We start from the raw sequence: 15,601 nt of genomic DNA on the forward strand, positions 1-15,601 counted from the left end.
AACTTCAGCCATCTGTTCATGGCGGCCAGAAGTGGTATAGAGGAGCTGGGAGGGAAATCAGCAACACACACACATACACACACACTTGGTACTTGACTTGGCAATGTGATGGCATACCATAGCCCTCTACTGTTTTTACTGTATATAAAGATATTCAGAATGACCTGAAGTTTACTCGAAATCTTAAAAATAACAAATTGAAATGTTTGGGGTCAATATAGTTTCAGATTTTTTCTTCAAATTAAGTCTTGCCTAATCTTGATCAAAAGTACAGTAAAAATTAAAGATTGTGAGGAAAAATACAAATTGTCTTACATTGATTTATTCATTCATTTTCCTTCGGCTTAGTCCCTGATTTGTCAGGGGTATGCCAGTGGAATGAACTGCCAACTATTCCAGCATGTGTTTTAAGCAGCAGATGCCCTTCCAGCCACAACCCAATACTGGGAAACATCCATACACACTCATTCACACAACAAACTCATACACTACGGCCAATTTAGTTTATTCAATTCACATATAACAGGTCTTTGGACTGTGGAGGAAACTGGACCATCCAGAGGAAACCCACACGAACATTGGGAGGACATGCAAACTCCACATAGAAATGCCAACTGGCTCAGCCATGATTCAAAACAGCGACCTTCTTGCTGTGAGATGACCCGTGCCGCCGGCAATTGTATTACAACATCATTTTAATAAAATAAGGTGGTAACACTTTAGTTTAGGTCACAATTCACACTATTAACTGCTGGCTTATTACCTGCCTATAAGTTATTAACTGTTCATTAGTAGTTATAAAGTATGATTTTATTTTGCATCCGTAATCCTACCCAAAACCTAAACCCAAATTCTACTTAACTAACTACTGATCATAAAATAATGTAAAAGTTAACATTTTAAAATGAGTTAAAATAAGGCTGTAAATCATGTTCCAAAACCTCTGCCAAAAGCAAATGTGTGTAAGGGTCAATCTAAAAACTATACACACTGTAAGAAAACGAACTTGCATTTTAATTGGTAATGTCGAGACAACAAAGGAAAAACGTCAATCTCGCTATTTTTACAACAGCTCGAGGGCGTTTGACTTTAAAACACAAATAACTGATTTCAATTGATTTAAGAACGAGGAAGAAACTCTTGTGGCAGAATTCTGTGATGAATATATTGCACAAACTGATGCATATAAGACACTAAAAACAACAAAAGAAACAGTCTGATGAGGCCTGGTCAAGAGAGAACCATTTAAGAATAAACCTGTGATGTCTGACAGAAATGAAGCAAGTCCTCCTACACACAAACACACACACAGTGAGCTGTTTGTTTTACCACTTATGACTTTTATGTAAGTATCTAAGTAATGTCCTTCAGGGGAACAGATAATTATGTTGAAGACACTCATCCTACAGGTTGACAGGCCAGCAAGTGTGTACGTGCTTTACACACCTCTGCCTCAGTCTGTCTGCATTACTGCGCAGGTATCTGCTACAAGGAAGTTTCTCTCTCAGTGTGTTTCTGTGTGTGTGTGTGTGCGTGTGTGTGTGTGAACAGGTGGTTACAGGCCATATTTAGAGAGCATGTTTATTTTCTCATTAAAAACTCATCTGCTGACCTGCAGAGAGTTTCAAAGAGCAATAATGAGGTGAACAAACCCCCAACTAATAATAACATACAACGGAAGGACACTTACACATGTGCTGACAGTCTAAAAATATGTAATCAGAATATAATCAGGCAACACACATGTCTATTGAAAGCATAATAACTTTTATAAGACATATGAAATGCTAGTTTCTGTAATATTAGGAGTAGACACACTATTACAGTAATTTCTCCAATGTCATTATATTAACAAATACAATATGACTAAAAAAGTTGTAAAATTACTTATATTTATACGTTATTATATGTAATCACGTATGTTAATCCCTGTATAAAATTTAGAAAATCATTTGATTTACATTTTTGAACTGACAAATCATTGCAACCCAGGCTCATTGTGAAAATGTACCGCTATATACATTTCTGGAGAGCGCCAAATATATCCCAGAAGGTATGTTTTTTGCAGTTTTTTCTTTTCACGAATCCACCAGAGGCCACTGTGTATGCTTTTTTAGATCTCAAATTTCTCTCGCTAGTACCATTCGCGCCTGCTGTTCTCATGTAAATCCATCAGAGGCTGCTGTCGACTGACAGACTGACTGACAGACTGATCGACTGACCCACCCTCCTCCTTCCCTAAACCCAACCAATAGTGTTTTCAAAAGCACAGACTGACCCGCCCACCCACTTCCATAAACCCAACACACAGTGTTTTAAAAAGCATTCCAGAAAAAGAAAAGCCCTTGCCTGATTTTAACCACAACCGTTCTTCACTGGAATTGAACCCCATCATCTTGGTCAACTCTTCTCTGCATCTCAAGTCCGCCCACATACATGGCAAACTAACTGGACAAACTGGTAACAGCAGAAAAGCCGTGTACACGGATTTAAGCGGTCAGCAGGTAAGCGTGAAAAGAAATGGCTTAATATCGCCTCGTAGCGTTCGTTTTAAAGACAAAATGCAGACATTCGTACCTCTAGCTACATAATTCGTGATCTCCAGAAATGTATATAGGGGTATGCTTTCAGAATGAGACTATGTTGGATCATTGTGGTGACCCCTGATATAGAAAAGGAGCAAGACAAAGTAAAGTGAGTTCATTCTGGTGATTAAATAATTTTTTTTTCCAATTATGATATCAATATAAATGTAATTACATAACAAATATTTACATTAAAAATATTGTCAAATGTTTTGTGTAATAATATTTTAATCTATTACTATGTTAATATCAAATATGTGTTACAACATAGCACTAATAACATGCAAATTGTGTCTTCTGTAAGTGCTGGGCAATAATTTGAAAAGTAATCGAAATCGACATTCTTAACCTTTAATCGATCAAATTTTTCCAGGTAAATTTTTTCAATTACTTTCTTTTATGTGTGTGAAGTCACGTGACCCCGCTCTGTTAAAGCTAATTTATACTTATTATAATCTGATTTATACTTATTATATTATTCGAATATTACGCTTCTGCCAAGTGCACTCGTACAGTCGCATAGGCTACCCACGCACCTCTCAAAGAAACGTACCAACACGTAGCCCAAGTTTTGTGATTGGTCAGTTTGGTAGCGGGGACGAGGGTGGGTGGCGCAGAGAGACTTTAGGCAATGTGTGTTTTAATTTCAGTTGTTCAGCGTTGATTTTCAATAAAGAATCATAGATGATAAATGGCGTGTGTATACTTCCATTATTTTAGATCAAGTAATGCACCCTACAATCAAAAATCTCTCACTTGTAATATGTGAGAATATTTACTGTACAAAAGTTGTCAGTGAACTATGAGGGCAAAAACATAAACAAATTAATTAATTAATTAACCGTTCATTAGTTGTAATCGAGTTGAAATGTTCAATTAATCGAGATTTTGATTTTAGGCCAAATCGCCCAGCCCTATCTACTGACATACTTTGTAATATTACATGCCTTGCCATGAGACTATATTACCTGCAGAAGGTATTGACATATTCTATTTTAAATATGGCACATTTAGATGTTAACATTTTTAACATTTATACATCAGTGTGATCCATTTGCATACTATTATCATTAGCATGAATGACAATATGACTTCATAAAACTTAAGTAAAAAATATGATTTATGCTTCATGCTCTAATAAAATCACTGTAACGCATGGTCTCTTGTGGCTTGTTTCTTTAATCTGTCTGTCTGTCTGAAATGCTCAATTTAAACTGACTGTAAATGATTACACAAACCTAAAATGATAGAATGAAATAAACAAAGAAAAAAAAGAGGGGATTTGGTGGTTAGGTTTAAAAGTAAAAAGGAGCCGAGAGGTGAAGTGTTTGCACTTTCCTGCCACATAACAATCCCTCTTTGTTTATGCTGTGGTTTTGCTGTAGACTCTCTGCATTCTCTCCTATTGGACCATGTGTGAGCATTAACTGTAATTCTCTCGCTGTCTTCTAATATTTACCTGCTATCAGCATGAGAAATCAGATCTGCTAGCAATCAGACAATCACTCCTAACACACATTCACAGAGCGAGTTGAGAAATGAGCCAAGAAGCCATCAGGCTCCTTTCTGTTTTCTACATGACTGCAACGTGTTTAGTAGAGCCATCAGGAACACAAAAACAACTGAGGCTCAGGTGAACTCAGCCAAAAAAACCTGTCTTTAACAAACAATTGATAATGATCAACACCTCTCTCAACACCCTGGCTCTCATACCTGCACACATATGCCGAAAATCATGACACTATCTTCCAGGAGAGATACGCTATTATTGCGTCCACACACACACACACACACACACATGCGCACACACACACATTTAGCTGTCATGTAATCCGCTCTGCAGGGCCTCATCCATCAACTGCGGGATAATAAATCAATGGCAAGGACAAAGTGTGTTTACATAATATCGGCTACACAAGTGTTCATTGCCACAATACCCACTTTGTGCCACAGTACAAACTTGGGCTGCCACACACTAGCCAAACGAAGAGACTGCAACTCAAGCTCCTTAAAGGGATAATTCACCCATAATTAAAAATTTGTTATCATTTACTCACCCTTAACTTTTTAACTAGTTTGAGTTTCTTTTTTTTATTTAACGCAAAAGAAGATATTTTGAAGAATGCTGTAAACCTGTAACCGTTGACTTCCATAGTATTAGTTTTTCCTATGAAAGTCAATGGTTACAGGCCTGCAGCTTTCATCAAAATGTCTTCTTTTCATTCATTCATTCATTTTCTTTTTGGCTTAGTCACTTTATTAATCTAGTGTCGCCACAGCGTAATGAACCGCCAACCTATCCAGCATATGTTTTACGCAGTGGATGCCCTTCCAACTGCAACCCATCAAGGGGAAACATCGACATCTTCTTTTGTGATCAACAGAAAAAAGAAACTCATAAAGGTTTTGAATCTACTTGAGGGCAAGTAAATAGTATTAATAATAGTATAATATTTCCATTTTTTGGTGAACTATCCCTTTAAAAACACTGAATCCTTGACAACATGCTCATTTTCATAATGTATTAAATAATAAAACTAATCATGCTCTGAGACTGTCCAATTAGTATTTGAAGTTCAAGGTTAATGGACTTCAAAAGGAGGTACAAAGATTCAAATAATTTAAACGAATCATTCAGAACAGAGCAATTCTTTGAAGAGTACTGACCCATTCACTTGTAAATCAAGCATGCACATACTACTGAATATCAAAGTACCAACATATTTCAGAACATGTATTCATAACTGTAAAAATATTGAAATCCTCACAACATATCCAGTTTATTGAGTGTTTTAAAGCTATTTTGATTCAAATCGATTCATTAATGAATAATTTAGCTTAATTTGTGAACTTATTTACAGATGAATTAAACAAAACATGTTTAAAATAATCAGTTCTGAAGCAATTTAACAACAACAACAAAAAAACACACAGCAAGACTTGGGGTTTGGGGTCAGTATGACCTATTCATTCATTTTTCTTCAGCTTAGTCCCTTTATTCATCAGGGGTCGCCACAGCAGAATGAACCGCCAACGTATCCAGCATATGTTTTACACAGCGGATGCCCTTCCAGCTGCAACCCAGTACTGGGAAAGTCAGTATGATTCATTTATTCATTTTCTTTTCGGTTTAGTCCCTTTATTCATCAGGGGTTGCCACAGCGGAAGGAACCGCCAACTTATCTAGCACATGTTTTACACAGCGGATGCCCTTCCAGCTGCAACCCAGTACTGGGAAAGTCAGTATGATTATTATTATAATTTTTAAAAACAAATTAATACTTTAATCCAAATAGAAAAAAATATAAACTGATCTAAAGTTTTCTCATGAATTAATGCTGCACACACAGAGACGTCACGATGTACTCGTAGGTAAAGACATCCACTCTCCACGTTGGATTACACGCAAGAATCTAATTGCTGTGATGCAGCTTCAAAAATTATTTCAAACTGGAAGAACGAATTTGCTCGAAATAACACAAAAACAACCAATTTTCACTTTTTTTGTGAAACATACGTGTCCTAATAGTGTTTTTAGCAGCGTGGGACACATATATGTTTGTCAACAAAAATGTGTTTTGGTGTTTCGTGACCCTTTAAAAAGTATAAATTACAGCTGCAATGGCTTTGTAATTACATTCGTGTTGAATTACAATCTGTGTAGACACCTAAATGTCATTAATTTCAGAAGCACCTCAGTGCCACCTTTGCACTGTAAACTCAAATTAACCGACCCCAAATGTTCAGATTATAGTTTAGTAGTAAATATCAATGAACAACAACAAAAAAATCTGTTATTTTTATTGTGCAAAGCCTGCAGACAGTGAGACGGTGAAAGTGAGGTGGAATGTCTAACCTGTGGGCTCTGGGGACAGCAGGTGTGCGCTGTACACTGGCGGGAAGACGAGGGCCGCGAGGTACAAGAGGAGACAGAGTGGGACCATCCCGGTCGGAGCGACACGGGGCTGACTGTCCTCACCACGGAGAGCAGACTCAGACATCCTCAACCGTTCCACACATGCTGTCAATGGAGCGCTGCTACACACTCACACAAACACACTGCTGTCTGCCTGTCCCCCACCTGAAACACAAGAGCACATTCAACAGTCATAAGAGAAATAACACACAACAAACATCTGCATGAGGCCCCATTCAGACCAAACACCAGGAAGATTCAGTGATGAAAATTATTCGAAATTAAAGAGGAAACACTACAGACACAAAAAAACACCTTTTTTGTCAATCTCTGAAATGTTTTTTTTTTTCATTAAATCATTTTATATTGTGTTTTTTCCAGGGCATGGAATGAAAACATTATACTTTTAAATTTCTTGCACATTTTTAATGGCTGTTTTCTCAAAAAAAAAAAAGTTTTTCATATTTTCACTTCACATATAGCAGCACTTACATACACCATACCTTAAAGTCTTATTCATATCTATATTCTCAAGGCTTTTACTGATGGATATGTTCATACTAGGCACAGGCCGGTATAAGATTCTGATGGTATGATAGCCTTGGATAAATACATCATGGTTTCACTGTATTGTGATCACTGCTCTAAAATATATTCTTTTTAAATGACTGGGTAAACAATTTTACTTTTTTCCACTTTGAACACAATTTATTTTATTTTGAGAAGCTTTTAAAATACTTTGGAACAGTAAACATGTCAGGCTAAATAATTCAAACGAATCATTGACTTCTGCTGTTTTCATTAGTTTCAAAAATTTCTTTGCAATTTAAAACGCATTGGAGATATCATTGGATATCTTTTCTGCTGGAGATACTGTCTTAAAAAAACCTAAATAAAAAAATCTTAACAGAAAACTTTGGCTGTTTTAAAACCTTGACTTTTCTAAACCATGGTATACTTTGAAAATGGTTATCATCCTATGCCTAGTTTTTTTTTTTTTCTGGCTACTTTCTTCTGGCTAGCTAACCTTTGACTGTAAAAAAAACAAACATACAAAAATTGAACATGAATTCAATCAGATTTGTGTGCTTGAAATGTATGCAAATGACTACATATTTAATAAAACAATGCCTCATTTGCATTAAATATAAACATAAAATTTAAAAAATATTTAATTAATACAAAAAAGTTTGTTATTCTTCACGTAATAAATCTCTCTCTCTCTCTCTCTCTCTCTCTCTCTCTCTCTCTCTCTCTCTCTCTCTCTCTCTCTCTCTCTCTCTCTCTCTATATATATATATATATATATATATATATATATATATATATATATATATATATATATATATATATATATATATATATATATAGTTGAAGTCAGAATTATTAGCCCCCCTTTGAATTTTCTTTTTTTTTATATTTCCCAAATGATGTTTAACAGAGCACGGAAATTTTCACAGTATGTCTGATAATATTTTTTCTTCTGGAGAACGTCTTACTTGTTTTATTTCAGCTAGAATAAAAGCAGTTTTTAATAATAATAAATAAAAAAAACATTTTAAGGTCAAAATTATTAGCCCCTTTAAGCTATATATTTTTTCGATAGTCTACAGAACAAATCATCATTATACAATAACTTGCCTAACTACCCAATACTGCCTAGTTAACCTAATTAACCTAGTTAAGCCTTTAAAGGTCACTTTAAGCTGTATAGAAGTGTCTTGAAAAATATCTAGTCAAATATTATTTACTGTCATCATGGCAAAGATAAAATAAATCAGTTATTAGAAATGAGTTATTAAAACTATTATGTTTGGAAATTAGTTGAAAAAAATCTTCTTTCTATTAAACAGAAATTGGGGAAAAAATTAACAGATGTGCTTATAATTCAGAGGGGCTAATAATTCTGACTTCAATTGTATATATATATATATAAAACAAAACACTAACATCCAATCAGAATCCTGAGTGCTTAAAAGACTGCAAGCATCCAATAACAAACTTGCAGTGCAACACTTTATTACACTAAAACAGTAATCGTTCTTGGTATGAATGGTACTTTTATCATATTTTTAAAGGTATAAATACTTACAGATATTCAATAAACATGGTCTGTTTCTTGTTATTTTGACATCAGACACATCTTTCAGTGCACTCTATTAAAATACCGTGCTGACGGGCTAATGTCTGCAGCATAATGTCTCTGTGTGCACCAAAAACTGAAATATAAAGTGCGACGACCACACACAACTGCCACAAGTACATGAAACAAAGTGATTTGATATTATGTGTCCCGCGCTAGTTTAGACGAGACTGGGATTTGTTGTAAACTCTCTTTCACGTTCTTACTCTCCCTTTTCCCCCCTCCTTCTCTCTGGTCGGGCTACTCTGAAACACGTCTTTCACTAAGCTAACACAAACACACTTATCTCTCTAAAGAAAACATATGCTCCCCTCACACTCTGTGACTAGTGTGTGTGAGTCTGCGTCTTGCCACATAGAGAGTTTACATTAGTCACAATAAAAGGAATGTAAAGAGCTTTAAATACACACACACACACACACACATACACACATATATATGTACAACACAACACTACGGTTTGTTCCCTGCTGAGAGATTTTCACTCAAAGACGTTGAGAATATGAGTGGACTCTGTGTTGCTTTAAACTTGAACTGCTGTTTTTTCAGAACAGCCTTGGTTTAGACGCACTAAATGTTTGCGTTAACTTTCCTGAATGGACGCACACAGTCTCCTGGGGCCGGTGTGGTGGTGTTTTTCTTTCCCTTGACGAGAGACGCTCAGTTCTTGGTCAGCACATACTGAAGACAGAGAGAGAGAGAGAGAGAGAGAGAGAGAGAGAGAGGAGGAGAGAGAGAGAGTGAGAGAGAGAGAGAGAGAGAGAGAGAGAGAGAGAGAAAAAAAGAGAGAGAGAGAGAGAAAGAGAGAGAGAGAGAAGCCGGGTCGGTGTGTTGAGTAACTCAGTGTTTTCTCTGGCTGGCGTAGCAGGAGTGTGCAGTGCATTGTGGACTGATAGTGTATCAGCACTGGCTGTTGTAGGAGAGACGGGTATATTTGTGGAGCGTATTTCTGGAGTGTGTATCCTAGGTGTGTTTTTAGAGCATGTTTCTGGAGCCATACTATCTTACTGTATCACTGCTTAAAAGTCGGTTGGAGAGGCCTAAACAAACGGATATATTCTTAAAAAAGAGCTTATGTTATGCATCTTTTTGGAGAGCTTTATTCTGATTGGTCATTTTTAGCAATCTGAGGTTGTATATATTTGTATAAGGAGCAGCAAATTGTACACTTAATTCTTTAACACTTAACTGTATTTTTCTAATATGTTATGAAATAATTTAAACTCTTTTCAATGTTATATGTCCTTCGTTTGTTTATTTATTTAGAAGCTGTGTAACACGTAAGGTGAAGGACAGTTTGCCAGTCATCTAGCACTTTGGAGGTATGTTTCCCATCACATTGTCTAGTTTTTTAGTGATAATGGCTAGATTGGAGGGTACATTATCGGTTACCTTAACCAACTTAGTCATGTCAGACATGCATTTTAGTCTTGACATGCACTTTATTGCCTGATTAGCGAAGTTTAATATTGATAGGACTCTGATGGTGGCATTTTATAAAGTCTATATAGAATGCATTTTAACCTTTTCATTAATTTGTTGTAAAAGTAAAACAGAAGAACTTACTGTCTAAGGTTTTAAATACCTGCAGCAAAGTATTAGGGGGAAAAGTGCTGGGGTTATCCTACAGTATTTGTATGAAAGCCAGGTGTTAAAGAAAGCCCATCACATTACATCTGATACATCCCTTCCTCTTTTTGAATTAATTCAAATACTTCCGAATGATCTGCTAATATAATTTGCTTTAATGGCAAGAGGTAGTTGCAGTTTTTGTAGTACTATTAATGTTGTTTAATGTTTGTCTTAAGTGTGTGGTATGATATATGTGTTGTAAATGTCAAGAACAAATCACCCCAAAAGGGCACAATAAAGTTTACAGTAACAGTTTTCTGTAACAGTTTACAGTCATTCATTGCTTCAGTCTTCACTGTCACATGATCCTTCATAAATCATTTGAATAAACTGATGTTGTGCAAAATATGTTGTTGTTGTTTTCAGGATTTATTTAAAGTGACAACCTGAACAAGACTGTGTTTATAATGCTATTATAATATAATAACAATATAATAATTATGCTAAAATAATAATAACCCTATATATTTTTTACTATATTTATATTTATATAATACATAAACATAGTTCTTTTTGAATTGTTTTTGCAGGATTAATCAAATCATATAATCCTGTAATAATTAAATAATCATATAGTTAAAGTTATAGTTAAAGATTTATTAGTCCCCCTTTAATGTTTTTTTCTTTTGAAAATATTTCCCAATTGATGTTTAACAAAGCAAGAAATTTTTTACAGTGTGTTTCATAATATTTTTTTCTTATTTGTTTTATTTCATCTAGAATAAAAGCAGTTTTTAATTTTTTTTGCAAACATTTTAAGGTCAGAACGATTAGCCCCTTTAAGATATATATTTTTCCAAAAGTCTACAGAACATACCATTGTTATAAAATAACTTGCCTAATTACCCTAACCTGCCTAGTTAACTTAACTAAGCTAGTTAAGCCTTTAAAGGTCACTTTAAGCTGTATAAAAGTGTCTTGAAAAATATCTAGTCAAATATTATTTACTGTCATCATGGCAAAGATGAAATAAATCAGTTATTAGAAATGAGTTATTAAAACTATTATGTTTAAACATGTGTTGAAAAAATCTTCTCTCCGTTAAACAGAAATTGGGGAAAAAAATAAACAGGGGGGTAATAATTGAGGGGGGCTTATAATTCTGACTTCAACTGTATATCATAGTTTTGACTTCCACCTATACAGTACTTTTGTGCTAATGAAACTTCAGAATATATGCAGCTGGGCTTGTGTGACATGACTGATGTGCAGCAGCGTGCTGCCGTATGGTGTGTAAAACTCTAACTCTCACAGAAGAGTCCGTGTTTATCTTGGGGATTACTGAAAAATTTGATTTGGACTCTATTGAAATATTGTGATTATCAGTCTAGTCAATAAATCAACATTAGCTAGCTACTATGTTTTTGCCATCTGTCTCGCTGTATCTCCCTTTCTGTCTGTCTTTAATCTCTTACTTTTAGACCCATCATTCAACAGTAATATAGAAAATCGTCTTGATTGAAACCAAACAAACTACAGACCTGAACAAGGTCATGCAAGAATTCCCTGGGCATTTATACATGTAATGTCTGATACTTTGGATGAAAGAGTGTTTTAATGGAATCCTATCACACGCTAGTCACACCTTGCAACAAATCTGGGACTCAAAAATGTCAGTAATCTCCAGTAATTGTGCAGCCATGTCAACTGCCAGCCCAGCCTAAATCTGCCAATGAAAATAGGGATTAGGAGGGAGGCAAACTCAGAGAGAGATAAAGAAGGTAAAAGAGAAAGAGAGAGAGAAAGAGAGACAGCAGATGAAAAGCTGAAGGCTGAGGTGTCTCTATTAGAGTTTGGCTGTAATCCTCTTGCGAGGACTTCACTCGCCCTCCTGCGGCTCTCTGAGAGCTCTGTCAGTGGGAGTGTGTGCGGCTTCGGGTTTGTGCCTTTCTCTCGTTTTGACAACTGCATTAAGGTGAGAATTAAACTCACTAACCCACCCTTTTAAACATCCCCATGGAGGAACACATCAAAAACACTCAAATCACAGAGGAGCCATTTACAAACCACGTTTACAGATGTTTGTCACTAGGAAATTATGGGCTTCTCTAAACTTCTCAGTCAGCCAGACTTTGCTGTGCTTTCAAGCATTAAACTCATCATCTCATATGCTTACATACAGCGTTTGGTATGATGATGTCCACAAAGAAAAATAAAAACATGAGGGTAATTAAAAACAGAAGGATGAAGGAGCGAGAGAGCATGCACAGTAACATTGTCCATTGTTTATTGTGTGCTTGTTTTCATTCATGCTGTATTTAGCCCTTGGATTGCATTGTGCATTGTGTGTAAAATGAACTTGTGCACATTTTTATATACTATATAAAACCTTTACCAACAGCTAAAAACGTCTACATAATAAATAAAGAGTTTTACAGAAAGAGAGAAAGTTTAAAGGCATTTCTCAGGTACTTCAACTCCCAAACTTTCAACAGTCGACAGTGGCATATTGGTTTTAATTTGGCACCGGTCTGCACAATTAGTAGTGGTTCCAATTGAAAAGAGCTTCTTTGACATGAACCCTTAATTTTGAGTTGTGTAAATGTCTTTTAGAGACCTTTGCTAGTGACACCAGGGCTGGTTGGAAAGGTGCAGAGGGTGTATGACTAGAAAAGTGATGATTATCCCCCTAAAGTTGGAGCAGACATTTCTAAAAGTGAGAGATAATGATTGCAATGCACACTGCAGACAAAGCTGACTCTACATTTCCAACAGAATTGAATGAGTTTTTGAGTTTTCAAGAATTTAATCAGTTGATTAAGTTAGTTGCACATGAATATTATGTTGGCACAACTTAAACATTTAAGGAAACAGTTCAACTCAAATTTTAGGAATGCTAAATAATTTTAAAGTTCATGGGATGAACAACCATACTATCAGATATCTGACAAGCTGAAACTGACAGCAATACATTTTCATATCTGGCACAAAAATCCCAAAGAAGTATATTTTTCACCAATAAATCTGCTTAAAACAAATAATATCATCAAGTTTACATCCTAGTTTAGTTTTCACCATGGACTCCAGTCGAGTTTGAATGACTATAGTACATGAGGTGGCTAATTGTCCCCAGTAGCCCGCGTTAACACCTCCGGAGACTCTAATTCACTCCGATAGCTACAATTGGTTTCAGATGGCCCGTGGGTATGGCGGAGGAAAAGACTGGTGAGCTTCAGTTCAGTGTGAGCTAAAAACAACATAAATGAAGCCCTGCTGAGGTGGCCACAAAAGAAATAGATGTAATTTTGGTTTTTAAATGCGTCATACGTCAAGCTGTAAAGGGCTTTACAGTCTCTCATCAGAAAGACATGCCAAAACAGTGACCCTTAAGGAATTACTTAGTTTACAAAAGGTGAAAACATAAATAGGTGCATGTACATTGTCTAAAGGGAATAGATACAGTTTATGTTTAAGAGCAGAACAAATAGCGCTCATGCACTGATGATTGGTTGATACAGAAAAAGCGCCTTTGACTGCTTTTTCCGCCACTTGCATCCCAATCAATGTTGGTTTCGGCACCATTATCACAACACCTACACCTATGACAAAGACAGGGTAGTGCTAACCAATTAAAGACTGGTTTCTGATTCCCATTTAAGAAAATGAGTATTCAATTTCACAGCTTAAATCGACTGGCCAAACAACCAGCTAAATTATACACCGCAAACACTTTTAATTGAGCCTATTTGAAATGTATTACAACACAGGTGCGGCTATTCCTCGCGACTCTTAGAGAAGCCTTTTAGCACGCGGTATTCATACACAGACACTCTCTCTTTCACACACAAACACACACACACACCGCGCAACACCTGTCCGTCTGTAAGCGATACGGGCAAACACCACATGTCACCGCAGCTCACTTCTACACTAAAACTTTGTTTCCATTCACAAGGCTTTGATTGAACAAATAGTCTGATTGAAAAACACGCAAAGTAAACAACACAAAGAAACAACTGAAAATATGAGGAAAATGCAAATTTCCAAGCCCCAAAAAAGGCGCCTGAATTTGGGCTGGTCTGAGCAGTCTCAGATTCTGTTTAGTTCAAATAATGCGAAATGGCCGATTAAGAACTTATGAATGTGCAGAATTGACCCACCTCAGCCCGTATGAAGCCAAATATCACAGGCTGCTCTGATGCTGCTTTGCGTCCGCAAATGATGCAAGCATGAGAGCAGCTTTAGATTTTGTTATTCATGTCAAAGATAGCTTATTTGTATTTACATGTTAATATATGATAATCCATGTAGCCGATATTCCTAAATAAGATTCCACAATGTCACTAAATCATACAATTATAAGGAGAATATAATAAGTAGCCTATTAATTCAAAATAAAGTTCTCACCAAATTATTTCGTGACAGTAATCCTTTCCAAGATCACAACAAAATAGGCTTATTGGCTTTTTAAGAAAGACTGGTCCCTCCAGCTGTTTCGTGAATCACATGCAAGGGGGCAAATCATCCAAATCCACTGAAGTTTCCAAATCCAGGCGAGAAGGAAATCTGAAAAGACGCGAAGTCAGTGGAGTGTTTGGGACAGAAGTCGTATTCACCACAGCCTCTTGAGCTGTCCAGTCCTTAAACCGCTGAAAAGTGTATCAAAAGCACACTCGACTGTTTCGTGTAAAGGAGCGCACGGGTAGTTTTGAGTGTCCGCTCTACTCCGCTGCGCTGTCCGGGCACAACTGCTCCGCTGCGCCGCTGGATCGGTTGTGAAGTGCAGGGCGTTTGGTGCTGTGTGAAAGCTTGGCTCACAGACTCCCACTAACAGTTTGAGCACCGGGCTCTGGAGAGAGGGAAAAAACTTAACTAGGATCGGATTTCAAACCGCGTCCCTGCTGCGAGTGCAGTGCTCGCCGCCTGCCGCCCCCCTCGCGAGTTCAGGGCAGAGAAAGAGGAGAGAGAAAGAGAGAGTGAGAGAGAGAGAGCCGCAGGCGCCTCCCACACCAAACCCGAATATTCAATCAACTTACTCACTGTCAAATTAGCTGCGCTCAGTGAACCTAAACCGCGCTACGGACCATGGAGAGAGTCAGCAGAAAAACAATTAAAAATAGCAAAGATTTAGCTGTTCGTACTCATTTTAGGGTGCGAATTATAGCGGGGTTTGTGGGGGTATGACAACGTTTCAGTAAGCACAAAAGTACACAAGTCAGTCTGACTGAGCTGGCTGTCATTGTTTTAGGAGGCTCCCATGGTAACTGCTGCTGAGTCTCAGACTTGACTACGCATACATAAGACGAGATAATGTTAGCCTATTGTTTCACAAAATATATTTTTGGGTGACATATTTGTAATGTGTACACTAAATCTATGACGTGA

The 15,601-nt window shown here is 36.7% G+C and overlaps 1 protein-coding gene across 11 annotated transcripts in view; it reads right to left on the reverse strand.

The window, feature by feature from the left end:
• fgfr3 (fibroblast growth factor receptor 3) overlaps positions 1-15,135 on the reverse strand; it is an 84,770-nt gene extending 69,635 nt beyond the window's left edge. For 6 of the 11 annotated variants that reach the window (XM_056470763.1, XM_056470760.1, XM_056470758.1 and 3 more), the window contains exons 1-2: positions 14,624-15,134; positions 6,442-6,666 (exon numbers count right to left, since the gene is read on the reverse strand). In XM_056470763.1, coding sequence (XP_056326738.1) covers positions 6,442-6,586 — 145 coding nt within the window. In that variant the 5' untranslated portion in view covers positions 6,587-6,666; positions 14,624-15,134. Of the gene's footprint in view, positions 1-6,441; positions 6,667-14,623 lie in introns of all 11 variants that reach the window. The other 5 variants (XM_056470762.1, XM_056470761.1, XM_056470756.1 and 2 more) reach the window with 1 other exon arrangement.
• Positions 15,136-15,601: the final 466 nt, after the last annotated feature.

Source organism: Danio aesculapii, chromosome 13 (assembly GCF_903798145.1).
Source record: "Danio aesculapii chromosome 13, fDanAes4.1, whole genome shotgun sequence".
NCBI classification, from domain to species: Eukaryota; Metazoa; Chordata; class Actinopteri; order Cypriniformes; family Danionidae; genus Danio; species Danio aesculapii.